Source organism: Callospermophilus lateralis, chromosome 10 (genome assembly GCF_048772815.1).
Source record: "Callospermophilus lateralis isolate mCalLat2 chromosome 10, mCalLat2.hap1, whole genome shotgun sequence".
Taxonomy (NCBI): Eukaryota; Metazoa; Chordata; class Mammalia; order Rodentia; family Sciuridae; genus Callospermophilus; species Callospermophilus lateralis.
The window spans coordinates 53653761-53671343 of record NC_135314.1 but is presented as its reverse complement, the minus strand read 5'-3'; the positions used below and the strand labels follow the sequence as shown (position 1 = coordinate 53671343).

The window sequence follows — 17583 nt, the reverse complement described above, 5'->3', positions numbered from 1 at the left end:
AAAGGCAAGAAAAGATGCCATACTTCAGAATTTACATCATGGGGTTGAGATTAAATTCGTCAGTAGAAAAAATAATTAAAAAAAAAAAAAAGGAAAATATTTATGGTGATTAAAAAAAAAAATCTTAAAGACTTAACCATAGGAGCTGGAGTTGTAGCTCAGTGGTAGAGCACTTGCCTGGCATGAGTGAGGCACTGGGTTCAATCCCCAGCACCACATAAAAAAATAAATAAATAAAATAAAATAAAGGTATTGTGTCCGTCTACGACTAAAAAAATATTTAAAAAAAAGATGTAACCATAAATTGTGGTCTCTAATATCAAGCTTAAAATGCTTCTCAGTAACCCTTGTTTCCTTATTCTATTATCAGACATTCTCCATAAAGCTCTGAAACTCTTTGATATACCACTTGTCACTTTCCTAACAACCAAGCTTCATAGATAAACTAGACATCATCAGATGGGAACAGCTCCCACCTCCTGCCAACTTTTTGAGAAAACTTTCTCAAATCTACATCAATTTTTCCTTTCATCTAGAATCTATTCCTATCCTGCACTTGAGATTCTACTTCAGTTTGAAATAGGAAATGTTCCTATTTCCCAACTTCCTCTCTCTAGCACCACTTTCTTCTCCTTAGCATGCCAATTAACTCAGATCTTCTTGGATTAAAATAAACACACACTCCTTGACCACACACCCAACTATTAACACCCTCTCAACATACACTGCTTTCTAGGTGAACTCTCAGCAAGCATCTCCCTAGCAATAACCACTGCTTCCCTTCCCATTCATTTCTTGGTCTGTTAGAATCCGGCTTTTCCCTTTAAAACTATAATATTCTTCACAAAGTATTGTCATGTTATCAAAATTCAATGAAGAATTTCGCTCCCCTCTTACTTGATTCTCTTGGTCATATATAACAACTGATATTACCTTCATCTTCTTGAAAATTTGTTCCCTTGACAGCATTGCCATTTCCTCATGATTTTCCTCTTACTCCTGAAGTTTTTACTATAGTACTTTCTTTCACCTTTCTCTAACATCTTCAACTTCAGTGTGTGAAGAATTTCTAAAATGTATCTAAAATTATGTTGAGGTCTTTTAGTTGGAGTGAGTATTACAACTACACTCAGGACTTGCTCTCAGAGTATCTGAGTTTATAACAAACCACCACTGGACTCAGATGCTGGTGACCCCTTATTTTGGAAAACACCCTTATGGTGTTGGCATTCTTTAGGGTCAAGCGCTAGGTTCTTAGCCATCTTCCACTCAATCTTTCAATCTACATATTTTTTTACATGACTTGTAATTCACTATGATCAACATACTGTTATATTCCAATTTCTTTTTTTAAATTTATTTAATAGTTTATCTTTTTATGTGGTGCTGAGGATCGAACCTAGTGCCTCACACATGCTAGGCAAGGGCTCTACCACTGAGCCACAACCCCAACCACTAAATTCTAATTTCTATCTCCAGTCCAAATCTGCCTTCTACAGATCTATTAAGCCAACTGATTAGCAGACCTGTTTGTACCTGCTTATACTGCTTATATGTCCAAAGTTCAACCTATTTTTTCCTATATCCTCAACTCTCTTCTATGTTCTAAAAGAGTGAGACCTGGGTTTCTTTCCCTCTGCTTCACCCAGGTTTTTACTAATCACCCAGTCTGTTAATTATACCTCCTAAATACTGTTCAAATCCACTCATATTGCTCTGTTTTTTTTTCTGCCAATAACCTAGATTCAAATTAGCATCATCACTTCTCATCTGGAATTCTCATACTATCCTCCAGATTGGGATCCTAGGCTTCTCGTAAACCACTCTGCTTGGATGGTAGTCCTAGAGTCCAAACCTACATAACTCCTCCGCCTTTCAGCAGGATTCTTTCTGCTGCAAAGGTCAGCCATGATACTGAAACACAGCCCAAACTCCTTAATGTGGCTTTTCACTAACCTTGTGCATACAGTTAACTGTGGTTCATCTAAAAAAAGAGGCAGCCTGCAAAGTTAAGGATATTAGACCACACACTTGACTTCCACCACTTTTAACTTCTCTCAAGGCAGTGTACTTCAGCTAAGAAAATAATCCAAGAATAAAAGAGCTAGCAAGTTTGGGATTACAGGCTTTCACTATGGCACCTAGCTACAGCCTCTCTGAAATAGCCAGCTAGCCAGAGAGGGAGGTAACAGCATCATCAAGGAAGGGATCATATTGCAAGAAAGTCAGGGTTACAAGTTCTAAACACCTTAAAATGTTGGTGACAGGGATGAAATGTGCATCTTTGGAAAAATCTCTCACTGGGAAATCAGAAGACCTAAAGTGAAAACTGAAAAATCCACTGACTTTAGATAACACTGTATATTTAAGAAATAAAGGAATGGGCCAGGCACAGCTGCTTGGGGAGGCTCAGACAAAAGGATCCAAAGTTCAAGGCCAGCTCAAAAACTTAGATTTTCGTCTCAAAATAAAAGATGAGAAGGGCTGGAGACGTAGCTCAGTGGTAGAGTGACAGACACTGGCCCTATCTCCAACACTGCTAGAAGAAAGAAAGAAAAAGAAATGAATTTCGCAGAAAAGAGAGTTTAAGTTCTTTGTCATAGTCAAAATTTAGCAGTGTCTGCTAGACTCTCCTACCCTAAATGATTAGCTGTTCTCAGAGAAAAATTAAGGAGTAAAAAGCATATATAATAATGTCAAAATGTTGTAATTTCCTTGGAAAGGAAGGAGTTAACAAAGAATCCAGACTGGGGAGATGATGATATAAAACTTCCCTCCCAAAACACTAAATGTCTAAAATCCCTACCTGTAAGGTATGTAAAAATCAACAAGTAAATGCAGATTCTAGTAAGACTGTAAGTTTGAGGTTGTCTACACTTAACATATCTCAAAGCCTCAACTAACCTTAGTTTCTCTTCTGTTCAAAACAGTTCCACCACAACTATAGGCTCTATATTTCCCTTTATTCTCCAAATTCTGCTTTTACTTGCTTGTAGTCATCTCCCCATCTAAGCCTGGACAGGTGTCTCTCCTAAACAAATCTCATTCATTACTCAAGATTCATCTTAGAAATAACCACCATCAAGGCTTTTTCTGAACACCACTCTTCAATTTCAAAGTTCAATGGTATAAATACAGTGCGGAGTCTAACTTGTCTACTTCATATTGCTTTCATATTTTCATATGGCTTTCATTTTTTCCACCCTACTCTACTAAAAGTACCTCAAACCATACAGATTTTCTTACACTTCTTTACAACTTATACCATCAACTATTTCATAAATCCCCAAAGAAAATGAACTCAATGAATTCTGAAAGTCTGAGTGACTATGAAAAACAATAAATTTGTCAGTCTCCTCCCACTTTTCCAGTTTCTGCACTTCCAGGTCCTGCTTTGCTGCCTATCTGTGGGAGTTCCTAATATGGTACCTTGAACCCCTTGAAGAAAACTCACTATATAAATTTCTTCCTGTATCCATCCTTCTTGCTCTCAAACTCAGCATAGGAAAGTGATCTATTCTGACAGTTTGAAACTCAAGGAATAAACCAAGCAAATTTTAACCTTAATTATGTTACTGCATGGCCTGGCTTTCTTTCTTTTGTGGTGGTGCTGGGGATTGAATCCAAGGCCTTGTGCATGCTATTTAAGTTTTCTACCACTGAGCTACATCCCCATCCTTTGGCTTTCTTCTAAAAGAAGAAATCTAATTTTATAAATTATTTCCTTGGGGTCATATGGATTTTCTTTTATTAATTTTTAGCCAAGAAAAACTGGCAACTAAAGCTATAGTCAATGAAACTTCTCAAGGTAGCACATGACATGAGAGGTTACACTGCTTCTACAATAAACAGTAGATTTTAAAAACTATGTAAGCTGGGAATGGTGTCACATGCCTATAATTCTAGCAACTAGGCAGGCTGAGACAGGAGGATCACTAGTTTGTGGCCAGCCTTAGAGATTCTGTGAGGCCCTGAGCAACTTAGTGAGACCCATCTCAAAATAATAAATGAGGGCTGGGGATGTGGCTCAAGCGGTAGTGCGCTTGCCTGGCACACGTGCGGCCCGGGTTCGATCCTCAGCACCACATACAAACAAAGATGTTGTGTCCGCCGAAAACTAAAAAATAAATATTAAAAAAATTCTCTCTCTCTCTCTCTTTAAAAAAAAATAATAAATGAATAAATAATTAAAGAATGAATGAATACATAAATGGGTTGGGGATGTGGCTTACTGGTTAAGCACTCCTGCCCTGGGTTCAATCTCTGGTACCTAAATAAATAAACTAATTATTAAACAAAAAAAACTATATAAATGACATGTTACTTCTTTCATCTGGTTTGTCTGTCATCTGGATTTTGTTTTAATGGGTTTAGGTTATTTTCAACACAATATAAGGAACTCTAGAAGTGGACATAAAAATAAAACTCGGCCAGGAGCAGTGGCACATGCCTGTAATTCCAGCAGCTTGGGAGGCTAAGGCAGGAGGATTTTAAGTTCAAAGCCAGCCTCAGCAATGTAGTCAGGCCCTGAGCAACTTAGCAAGACACTGTCTCAAAATAAAAAATAAAACAGGCTGGGGATGTGGCTCAGTGTTAAGCACCACTGGGTTTAATCCCCAGTACCAAAACCAGAAAAAACAAAAACAAACAAAAAAACTTGGATGCACTTCTTTATGCAATTGATGCAATCCAAGACATTGAGCTCTTAAGTCCACATACAAGTAGAAGGCCCCAGGTTCTCCTTCTCACTTTTCCTAACAATCTTGTTTAAGGAAACACAAACATGCAGGAAACAAGTACTAAAGAATAATTTTGGAAATAACTCTGTGAAACAATCATTCTGGTGTTCTAGATTTTATGAAAGGATAGAATAAAACTGTTTTGAAGACATATATTCTTCTAACAATAGCACCAATAATAATCTACTGTGTCAACTAGACCTAGAAAAGATATCTATATATTAAGAATGGTTATAACAACTGCTGGGGTTGTGGTTCAGTGTTGGAGTGATTGCCTAGCATCAGTGAGGCAGTGGGTTCAACTGTCAGCACCACATTGAAAAATAAATAAACTAAAGTCATTATATCCAACTACAGCTAAAAATATTTTTTAAAAAAGAATGGTTATAACAATAACTGATGTAGACAATTCTCCTATCTAGGATTTGAGGCCAATAAATTTTATTACTAATACACTGATTTTTACACTTTAACAATATAGGAGCAAAAACTGCCTTGATAATACTGGTCATATTACATTTAAAATTCTACGTACAAAAGAGTAAATTTTGCAATTTAGGTAACCTCAAAAAGAGAGAAGAGCTGGGTGCAGTATAGCACGCCTATAATCCCAATGGCTCGGGAGGCTGAGGCAGGAGGATCATGAGTTCAAGGCCAGCCTCAGCAAAAAATAAGGCTCTAAATAACTCAGTGTAGACCCTGTCTCTAAATAAAATACAAAAAATAGGGCTGGGAATGTGGCTCAGTGGTCAAGTGCCTCCGAATTCAATCCCTGAAACACCCCCCGAAAAAAGAGAGAGACAGGAGGGATTGGGGTTATGGCTCAGTGGTAGAGCACTTGCCTAGCACATGTGAAGCACTGGGTTTGATCCTCAGCACCTCATAAAAAATAAACCATTAAAGTTAAAAAAATAAAAATAAATAAAGGTATAACATCCATCTACAACTAAAAAATACTAAAAAGAGAGAGAGAGAAGGGGAAAAATATACAACTGATAAAATATTTTTTATCAGACTGAAAATATAGAAAATACTAATCAAAATATTAATATTATACTAACAAATAAGAAATAATAACAGCTACATGATTTTCTAATGAATGTACATCCACCAAATGTAGCTTAAGTTTTCCAAAACTTTTTTTTTTGGTGGGGGGGGTGATTTATAATTTTAGTTCTTCATTAAGAGGACACTTCTTATATACCATGCAAGTATTAAAAACTTCAGGGAACATTAAATGCATATTATTAAATCAAATAGGCCAATTTCAAATATGATATAAACATGCTGAAAAAGAAAAATTATGAAAACTGTAAAAAGATCAATGGAGGCCCATGCTAGAGAAATAAAAGGAAGAAGAGGGGGTGCAGAGAATTTTCAAGATAATAAAACTATTTTGTATAATACTATAGTAGTGTCATCCCAAACTCCTAAAATGTATAATAGCAAATACACAACAGCAAATGTGAATCTTCACGTAAATGATGACTTCTAGTAATAATGCTGTGCCAATGTAGGTTTATTTACTGTAATAAACATAGTTCTCTGGTGAGGGGGAGGTGCTGAGGATATGCTTTCTGCTCAATTTTGCTGTAAATCTAAAATTGTTCTAAAAAATAAGTTTTATTAATTATTATTTTATTTATTTATTTATTTTTGGTAGTGGGGATTAAACACAGAGGCACTTAATCACTGAGCCACATCCCCAGCCCTATTTTGTATTTTATTAGAGACAAGGTCTCACTGAGTTGCTCAGCACCTCACTAAGTTATTGAGGCTGGCTTTGAACTCACAATCTTCCTGCCTCAGCCTCCATAGTCACTGGGATTACAGGTGTATGCAACAACACAAGTTTTATTTTTAAATAAAGCAAAATAAAACAAAAAAAACCTTCAGTGGTTACCACAACTTCCTAGTTACTAAAACTTTAAAAATATTTTTTAGGGCGAGAATGTGTATGTCTAGAATATGTGAGGTCATGAGTTCAAACCACAGCACTGCAAAAAATAATAATAATATTCATTTATATTTTATATTCAAAATTCATATTAAAAACCAGAGGCATGACTGTTAATGTCATGGTTTATAAAGCTGCATGATAGATCTTAAAAAAATGCAGACTTTTGCATATTTTTTATAAGAATTTATACTACAGGGAAATTAAAGCTGAAGGACTCTCTAGAGAAATTCTAACAGACATAAACTTGGTTGCTGTAAATGGAAAGGCCTCATCTGTCTAGGCGTTTCTAACTGAACAGCTCCTCTAACTGAACCAAACTGCCAGGTAAAGGACCATATAATGAAGATCTTGAAATATCCACCAAATTTGGAGAATGAGCCAGACCAAAACCAAATCTAGGTCTTATCCTAAGAAGTCATTTCTGAATACACTGATTTCCTTTAATGTAGGAATACACTTACAAACACCAAACTGATATTAATAAAGTCAAGTATTTATCAAATGAAAATATCTGCATAAAATTATGCTAAAATGCATTTATCTATCAAGTTTTCTTGGCATACAAAGTAGGTATTTTATTTTTAAATATACAATATAATTTTCTTAAGCTCTGCAGATTTGACAAAGTCATACAAAGGAAAATTATGAAATTAAAATCACTTTCGTCATTTTTTTGATACCTTCAACATTTAATAAATCTTTCTAGGAAAAAAGCAGTGGTTTAATTTTTTTAAACTTCAGTTATTTATAAGCTTAAATCCAATTAAGATACCAAATTTCAAAATCAGTTTTAGACTTAAAAAGAAATTTGTGAAGTACCACTAAGAATATTTGGCAAATGAAGTGCATACATTCAGAAATGAAAAATTAAATAGACGGATAGGCATCATTCAAAACAACATTGTAACTGTTAAAACAAAACCTTACTTGTCTGGGTTTTTCACTCTGAATGTTGCATTAAGCGCTTTTAACCTGGAGTCTGCCTGGAAAAAATAATTTGTTCACTTAATACAATTACATTTCAGGGTATAAAATTCAAACAGTTTTACTTTCCCTTTAGAATTAAGATGCTCAATACAGTTTTCTTCATATTAAGTGTTGTAAACACATTTAAGCATACCTAAAACAACAGCTTGGTAGTTACTTTTGAGAACACTTCAGAAACATAATAAATTAAACTAAGTACATGGTATTCAGTGATTCCAAAGTAAAACAAACGTAAACAATATATTAGTAGGCATACAGCTCTATATGACTACAAATCAGAATAAGTCATGTGAAAAAACTCATTATAGCTTTACACTAAGCCAAGAAAAGAAATGATCTGCATATGTAAAGTAAATAAAACTACCAAGGGTAGTTCTCAGATGGAATACAAAGGAACCTTGGGACTTTACACTGTAATCATCAGTATTTAAGGAAAAGAAATACCTGTAATTAAATTAATACTGTAAGACATAAAACAAGCTAGAGGAAAATATTATAAGACAACATATCTAGCCTGGTGTGGGTGCACATGCCTTTAATTCCAACCACTTTGGAGGCTGAGGCAGGTGACCACCAAGTTCAAAGTCAGCCTTAGCAATTTAGGGACACAGTCTCAAAATAAATTTGAAAAGGCCCGAGGATGTAGCTCAGTGGTAAAGCACTCCTAGGTTCAATCCCCATACCAAAAAATAGACAAAACATTATTTATTTCTAGATTAACTGCTCTCAAAGGAGACAGAGATAAACACTAAATAATAAGTTCATTGCATGAAATCAATTCTTTTTTAGGATTTTTAAAAAATTGTTCTAATTAGTTATACATGACAATATGAAATATACCCTTAACATCTCCAAATCCTATCCTAAATTCTCACTTTTAAAAAAGAAAGGAAAAAGACAGTCAAATATTTTTCTGTCCAAGATATAGAAACTATAGCATTCATCGTAAAAGATAGCTGTATTAGGAATCATTTTCAAATTATGGTTTGGTTTTGAAAAACCTCAACAGATTGAAAATTTTGTTATTTCAACTTATAACTCACAACTACAAATACTCTCAATTAACAAAACAAATGAAGAAAGCAATTCAAAAATATTATTAGGGCTTCCCAGATTACTTGACTAAGAAAATAAAAACAAATGCAACAAATATGTCACTCAAAAACTCATCCTGCTGGAGCTCCAGACCCCCCAAAATTCACAGCTACCTAAAGAATATAAAATATAACACCAGGCGCAATGGCACATTCCTATAATCCCAGAGGCTCAGGATGCTAAGGCTGGAGGATCACCAGTTAAAAGCCAGTCTTAGCAATAGTGAGGTGCTAAGCAACTCAATGAGAACCTGTCTCTAAATAAAATACAAAATAGGCCTGGGTCTGTGGTTGAGTCCCCTGAGTTCAAGTCCAACTACCCGCTGCCCCCCGCAAAAAAGAATATAAATATTTGGTGTGATTCAGAATGATCTCATTTTCCCAGAAATAGAGCTTTCCCTTACCAATCCTTTTTGCATGCATTAATTACATAAAGAATAAGCAAAAAGAGAGGAAATAACAGGGACTGTAATTAAGAAGGTCTTTAAGTCAAATAAGCCTAAACTTGGATTTAGGTTTCATCACCTTCTAGAGTTCCTCATCTAAAAAGTGGAAATACTGAATAATTTCAAAGGTACTAAGGCAATACTGAGCAAAATAAAATACAGTATCAGCCTATATACTTATAAAACCAGCATATATGCTTACTATGTGCTAAGTACTGTATTGAACACATAGTAAGCATATATGCTGGTGATGATATTCAGGTTAAAAACTTTCTGAAAAGTTTTTTTTTTTTAAACCATTTTAGATAGTTTTTCTAAAAATTATTGGCTGAGGGTATAGCTCAGTGCCAGAGTACACACTTTGCATATTCAAGGACTCAGATTTGCTCCCTAGCACCAAAATATTTTAAAAATTACTCACAAAATAAAAGCATGTTCCTAAAAAGTCTTTTCAATCACCTGAGAGCAAGAGTTGCCAAGTTTTAGACCAACAAGAATCAGTATGTATGGGATAAAACTCAGGATTGAGTATTTTGAACAAACAATCCCAACAACTGAGAAGCACACAGTGTATTAACAGTACAATCAACTGAATTAACAGTACAAAGCAAGCATAATTTCACTTTTTCTTGAGGCCTTCAGGTAACCCTTATAAACAACTACTAATAAATCCATTTTTCATGCACTGAGACCCTGGAGGCTAAAATGATATGTGAAGATTTGGCCTCATGCCCAATGTACCTACACTGTGCATCTGACCTTCATACACTTGTTACTTCCTTCTCTGGTATCAGACTCAGTTGTCATTGTCACTATCGTCACAATGTGCTCGTCTTCACTATTACTCAACTTTAGTAAATTTTCTGCCAAAATATTTGTAGTCTGGAAAATAGTCCAATTTATCTGAACTATAATAAAATAAGTGAATTCTGAGAGAACCAAAGTATTTCTAAAAGCATGGGAGTAAGCTATGTTACACCCATTTGAATATTCAAAAAAGTCAGATTTGCTTAAATATTGGCTTCCAATTGTGATTAAATTGTTATCAAACACATGATCTCCAGATAAGGAAAACATGACTTTACATCTATATATACACAAACACCTACGTATGTACAGGGAGAACCTCATTTGTATGAAAGCATGTACATACTCATGTATGTGAGGTTGCCCCTAAAGAGCCCATATCCTTGATGGAAGAAGAAAAGATGTCAGAAATGTCCATAACAAAATAAGGAATAGAAGATGACAGGTGGGTTTCTGAATTCTCTCCATAAAGGTTATTTCTAGTCTTTACTTCACTGAAAGACTGATTTTATGAATTATTAATACTATATATTAAGCACTACCTTTCAAATACTTTAAACCCAAAGGTCTAAACCATACCCAAGCTTTAAACCATAGGTTACCCAAATAAAAAACATTATATCAAAATATTTAAACAGCAAGCACACATAAGATTCATGGCACGCTATGTAAATAGTACAGTCTATAATAATAGAGAAATTCAGGTATTTTTCCAAGGTCTCCAAAGTTACAACCAAACACTGGGTTCAAGGACAAACCACAGATAATTAAGTGACTAAACTGGTGACAAATCAATGACTAAATTTAAAATTTTGTATTATATATATAAAGGGAATTCACCAAAACAACTGTATTTTAGGGTTTTTTTTTTTTTAGATTTTATTAGTTTCTAACATATCTTGGATTATTTTTCAGAAGCCACTATTAAATTAAAGAATGATTTTCTAAGTTTCAAGTTATTTCAAGTCCTTGCCTAAACTAAATTCCATCACTCCATCTGAGCATTATAAAATAATGAGTTTCAATCAAGAAAACTGTAATTTTTTAATGTATAACTGCCAACAAAATACTTATAAATTAAAATCTATTCATGCAAAATTAGAAACTTGATTACATTTTCTCTATACGAAAATAATTTTCTACTTAATTTTGTGCTATTCAACTACCTGTATACTAATACATAAAGATCTGGGAGGTATTTTTTTAAATGAATGAATATATTTTGTTCTTCTTACGGGATATACCATAATGACTTTTGGTACTACATTAACCTGTGAATAGTTTACCAATTTATATGCTACATACAGGTTGAGTATCTTTTTCTCTGTTTTTTTTTTTTTTTTTGCAAGCAATAGAATTTTATTTAAAAATTTATAACATAAAGCCAGGTATGGTGGTGCATGCCTGTAATCCCAGAGGCTCAGGAAGCTGAGATAGGAGGATCACAAGTTTAAGGCCAGCCTCAGCAACTTAGCAAGGTCCTAAGCAACTAAGCAAAACCTGTCTCAAAAAATAAACAGGGATGGGGAGGTGGCTCAGTAGTTAAGCACCCCTGGGTTCAATCCCTGGTACAAAAAAGAAAAAAATTATAACATAGAATATTGCTTCCATAACAATGTAAAGAAACTTATCCAGAATTCGTTGTCAACATTCACACAGTGTCACTTCAATTATATAAAAACCATGGAATGCTTCATGAATTAATATATCATCCTTAGGCAGGGGCCATGCTAATCTTCTCTGTATTATTTCAATTTTAGCATATATGCTGCCAAAATGAGCATCAGGTTGAATATCTCTTATCTGAAATGGTTGGGACCAAAAGTCTAGATTTTGGAGTTTTTTGAGATGTTGGAATATTTTTCATAGACTACTGGTTGAACATCCCTCATCTCAAAATACAAACTAGCCAAGTGTGGTGGCTCACGCCTATAATCCCAGTGGCTTGGGAAGCTGAGGCAGGAGGATTGTGATTCAAAGCCAGCTTCAGCAAAAGCGAGGCACTAAGCAACTCAGTGAGACCCTGTCTCTAAATAAAAATACAAAAGAGGGCTAGGGAGTGGCTCAGTGCCCCTGGATTAAATCCCCAGTACCAAAAAAATTGAATAATAATAATCCAAACTATTCCTAAATCCAAAACGTATTGAGTGGGCATCACTCAAATGGATTTTTTTTAAGAATTTTTTTTAATATTTATTTTTTAGTTTTCGGCGGATACAGCATCTTTGTATGTGGTGCTGAGGATCGAACCCGGGCCGCATGCATGCCAGGCTAGCGCGCTACTACTTGAGCCATATCCCCAGCCCCTCAAATGGATTTTGAAGCATTTCAGATTTCAGACTACTTTGAATTTCAGATTTTCAGATTACGAATGTGCAATCTGAATTAATGTAAATTTATATTATATTATCTACCTACCTTCTCAGGAGAGAAAACTTTTAAAAGCTTTTAACCTACAATAGATTTCTTTGGGGAAAGATTTGGAGAGCAGAGTAGATTAGGGTAGCCATCTCACCACCACAATACTCCTCAATTGTGGGATAACAATCTCATTTCAAAACATTAATTCTAATGATTAAACTTGAAAAAAACTGTATGAAAACTAAATACGCATTTATCACTTAAGAGATGCTCTTTCAAAATGATACCTATATGGGTTTCAAACTGGCCACCATGTCCCAACTGACAGAAGCAGCATGACCAAAAACTCATCTTTTAGTTTACTCATGTGGAAAAATCCAAGCTAGACTCTTGAGAAGTACCATTCACTGGTAATAGTGATCAATTGTCGGAGACAGGGGTGCACGTGGAAATGGTCAGGAAAGAGGGAAGAAAAAGATGTACAAGTATGTTTATACTGTGGGGGAAAAAATTTATAGCCTATATTTAGATTACTGCTTCAAAATGATCTTATCTAATAAAATTAAATTAATAAATTTGACCATTATAGTCCAACTAGTAACAAAAATTACATAAATCAAAAGTGAATTGTGGTGTTTCTTTTTGAAAAGCTTATCAATAATATTAGATGCAAAGATGATTTCTGACATTTATTCATTCAAAAAATTAACCCAGTACCCATTAAGAGTATAGCATTGTGCTAGAAACTGTAAAGAAATACGGCAAATTACTTCATACAAATATACTTACCTTCAGCTGAAATCCAGTTTCATTCACAGTTTCCTTCCAGTTACCTTCCTAAAAATTAAAGTTAATTTTAGAAACCATTACTACAAAGCAAAACAATACATTAAAAAATTTCAAAATAATTCAGTATTATTTTGTTCTTATTTCAAGGGAAATGGTAGAGAAAAGTTTACAAAAACTCTTTCATTATAAAATTAAACATAAGGGACTGGAGTTGTAGCTCAGTGGTAGAGCGCTTGCCTAGCATGTGTCAGGCACTGGGTTCGATCCACAGCACTACATAAAACTAAATAAATAAAATAAAGGTATTGTGTCCATCTACACCTAAAACAAAAATTTTTAATTAAACATACAGTTCAGATTTCAAAAGATAAAACAGAAATTGGACCCAAGATTTTAGAGATTAGGGCTTCAAAAAACTGATGACTAATTTTGATATCATTTACGTGTAGTATCTTCAATTAAGTATAAAAATGCTAACCAAGCTGGGCATAGTGGTGCACGCCTGTAATCCCAGCGGGTGGGGAGGCTGAGACAGGAGAATCTCGAGTTCAAGGCCAGCCTCAGTAATCATGAGGCACTAAGCAACTCAGTGAGACCCTGTCTCTAAATAAAATACAAAATAGGGCTGGGATGTGGCTCAGAGATTGAGTATCCGTAAATTCATTCCCTAGTGCCAAAAAAAAAAAAAAAAAAAAAAGCTAACCAAAAGAATACTGCAATTGAATAATAAACAATTCAATAAATCCAAACCCAACCCACTAAATTGCACATAAAAACCTGCTCCAAAAACATCCTTAAAAATAAGCATTATAACCATATACTTTGTATACAACCAGAGATATGAAAAATTGTGCTCTTTATGTGTAATATGAATTGTAATGCGTTCTGTTGTCATTTATTTTTAAAAATCAAATAAAAATTGGGGAAAAATAAGCATTATAATCAAGTGTGGTGTCTCAAACTTTTTTTTTCCAGTGATTCTGCAGGCTGAGAGAGGAGGACTGCGTTTGAATTTAGCCTCAGCAAATTTAGTAAGACCCCAAGCAACTTAGGAAAATTCCGTTTCAAAATAAACAATAACAAGAGCTGGCTCATGGCTATAATCCTAGTGGCTTAGGCTGCTGAGGCAGGATTGCAGGTTCAAAGCCAGCCTCAGGAACTTACTGAGGCTCTAAACAACTTAGTAAGGCCTTGCTTCAAAATAAAAAATAAAAAGGGCTGGTGATGTGGCTCAGTGGTTATGCATCCTTGTGTTTAATCCCTCATACCCAAATAAAAAAAAGAGCTGGGGTGTGCCTCAGTGATCAAGCACCCCTGGGTTCCATCCCCAGTACAAATAAATAAATGAATAAATAAGCATTCTAGGTGGTGCACACCTGTAATCTCAGCAACTCGAAAGGCTAACATGCAGGGGTATGTGTGTGTGTGTGTGTGTGTGTGTGTGTGTGTGTGTTCAAGATCATGGAATAAGAAGAGGTCATGTTCCTGGCTGCTCCATAGTGAAACCAAGAAAACAAACAGGCAGCTTCCCAGCAAAGTGGGTGAACAACAACAAAAAAAAAAGCAGGGGGACTTTACTGGAATTTAAAACTAGACATTCAAAGCAGACTGGGGACACAGGAAGTTGGATATAATAAAATAAGGAAGAAATCCCTAGAGGCATAGTCGCTGCAGTAACTGAGTCAAAAGCACCAGCCACAGTTGTGGAGGGATAAGGAAATGAAAGGAACCCGCATTTTGGGGAGGCTTGAGGTGTGTACAGAGCATTTAGAGATCAAGGGCATTGCCCAGCAAACCTGAAAGATATGCCGCACAATATTTGTGTGCGGAGAAAGAAGCCACCATCTTTCCAGAAGGAATGTAGAAGACAAAGGAAGGAACCATTTTGTAGCCACTGCGGGAGTCACACCTGAGGGGGCCCATTCTTGGCAAAACTGAGTTTGGCTCAAAATACAGGCCTGGTAAACATACACTGCACAAAATAGAGTGTGTTTAAGTGACCAAGAGAAAAATCAAACATGGAGAGAGTTTGACAAAGTGGACAACTGGTTGTGAAAACCTACTTGGCTCTATCTCTCCTTCTCCAATCCGACTGTTCACAGGACCTGCTGAGAGAGATGCATCTGGCTGGGAACTTGGAAGGGCAAAGGCAGGAGAGATTCTCTTCTCTGGAGACTGAACTTGAGAGGAAATGTGGGGTCCGCAGGTGATGTAAAGGACTAAAAATTGGGTCCCCCAAAACACAAGTAGAATCCAGGGGAGATCCCTAGGATACAGTGTTTGAGCGTGGACCTGCAAGTGCTGGGTGCTGGAGGTGCTGATTTTAAATCTCTAGAACAACTGGCAATCAGCAAAGAGCCTGGAACCCACCTAAACCTAAACCCTGCCTCCAAGAACTCCACCTACTGGATTACATCTCTCACTCTAGCAATAAAGAGGGTGGAGCATCAGCTCCAGATTATCCCACCTAAAACTGCTGACAAGAGAAGCTGAAAATCTTTTGAACTCCAACGGAAAGAATTTTTTAACTTTTCATCAAGATCCTTTTCTTAAAAAAAAATTCTTTTTCTGTTTAACTGTGACCTTAATGGTACATGGACATTTATACATATTCATATTTGGCTTTTTTCCCCCTCACTTCTAGCATTTTTGAAGCCAGCAATTTTTCATGGATTGGTTTTTTGTGAACCAGGACATTTGATTAGTATATTTTAGTTTTGTTTTATATTATTTTTATTTTCAATTTTTAAAAAAACATTTTACTTTATATGTTTTTTTCTCCTGTTTCCCTTGATTCTCCTTTCCTCTGTTATCGCCAATATCTATTGTTCTCTTTCACTCTTCCTTTAATTTTTTACTTCTTCTTTTCTCTTCCTCATAATCATCACATCCTATATCACTTCTGTCATTTTCCCTGTTCACCATTTCTGTTTATTGTGTTAATTAACATTGTAGATGTCATAGCAGGAATTATTTGGTTTAATGCTTTATATTGTTTGCATTGGTTGTTGTTATTATTTGTCTCCCCCTAAATGGTGAGGTACTGGAAACCTTTAGGGAGATTATAAGTCCACAGGGTAGAAACTCTACTGCCTCAGATCCATATTGTTAAAGGGTAGACACACACAAAAAAACATTAAAAAGCAAGGGAACAAATCACCCCAAACAAGCCAAAATACTCCAGAATAGAATCCATTGACACACAGTGGAAGAAATGTCAGAGAGAGATTAGAATGTACATAGTTAAACTGATCTGCAAAATAAAGGGCAGAATAAAAAATGAAACCAGAAAGAAACTACAGGAAGTGAAAGATCACTTCAATAAAGAAGCAGAGATGGGGGTGGGGGATGGGGGGGGCAGAAATCCTTGAAATGAAGGAAACAATAGATCAAATTAAAAATTCAATAGAAAGCATTATAAACAGACTAGACCACTTGGAAGACAGAACCTCAGGCAATGAAGACAAAACATAAAATCTTAAAAACAGAGTTGACCATGGAGAGATGTTAAGAAATCATGAATAGAACTTTCAAGAACTATAGGATAACATCAAAAGACCAAATTTGAGATTTATTGAGATAGATGAAGATGTGGAGATATAAACCAAAGGAATGCACAAATCTTTTAAATGAAAAAATATCAGAAAAATTTCCCAAACCTAAAGAATGAATGGAAAATCAAATACAAGAGGCTTACAGGACCCAAACCAAGCCATGTTATAATAAAAATGCCTAGCATACAAAATAAGGATAAAATTTTAAAGGCTACAAGAGAAAAATATCAGAATACATATAGGGGGAAACCAATTCAGATCTCAGCTGATTTCACAACCCAGACCCTCAAAGCTATGAGGTCCTTAGTATAACATATGCCAAGCTCTGAAAGAAAATGAATGCCAACCAAGAATCCTATATCCAGCAAAATTAAGCTTCAGATTTGAAGATGAAATAAAAATCTTCTATGATAAACTAAAGAATTTGCAACAGAAAGCCTACACTACAGAATTTTTTCAACAATATATTCCATGAAGATGAAATGAATGGAGATTTCTTGGAAAGCTCGGAATGGAACCACCATTTGACCCAGCTATTCCCCTACTCGGTCTATTCCCTAAAGACCTAAAAAGAGCACACTATAGGGACACTGCTACATCCATGTTCATAGCAGCACAATTCACAATAGCAAGACTGTGGAACCAACCTAGATGCCCTTCAATAGACGAAAGGATAAAAAAAATGTGGCATTTATACACAATGGAGTATTACTCTCCATTAAAAAATGACAAAACCATAGAATTTGGAGGGAAATGGATGGCATTAGAGCAGATTATGCTAAGTGAAGCTAGCCAATCCCTTAAAAACAAATGCCAAATGTCTTCTTTGATATAAGGAGAGTAACT

At 35.3% G+C, this 17583-nt stretch overlaps 1 protein-coding gene and 1 non-coding gene across 2 annotated transcripts in view; both read right to left on the bottom strand.

Moving 5' to 3' along the window:
* Positions 1 to 17583, bottom strand: part of Snx4 (sorting nexin 4) — a 62613-nt gene that overhangs the window by 26783 nt on the left and 18247 nt on the right. The window contains exons 5-6 of the mRNA XM_076867514.1: positions 13184 to 13231; positions 7627 to 7682 (exon numbers count right to left, since the gene is read on the bottom strand). Of these exons, the coding sequence (XP_076723629.1) occupies positions 7627 to 7682; positions 13184 to 13231 (104 nt within the window). The remainder of the gene's footprint in view (positions 1 to 7626; positions 7683 to 13183; positions 13232 to 17583) is intronic.
* On the bottom strand, positions 11711 to 11817 carry LOC143409084 (U6 spliceosomal RNA). Its single transcript, XR_013092595.1, has one exon. It is a non-coding gene; the product is annotated as a U6 spliceosomal RNA (small nuclear RNA).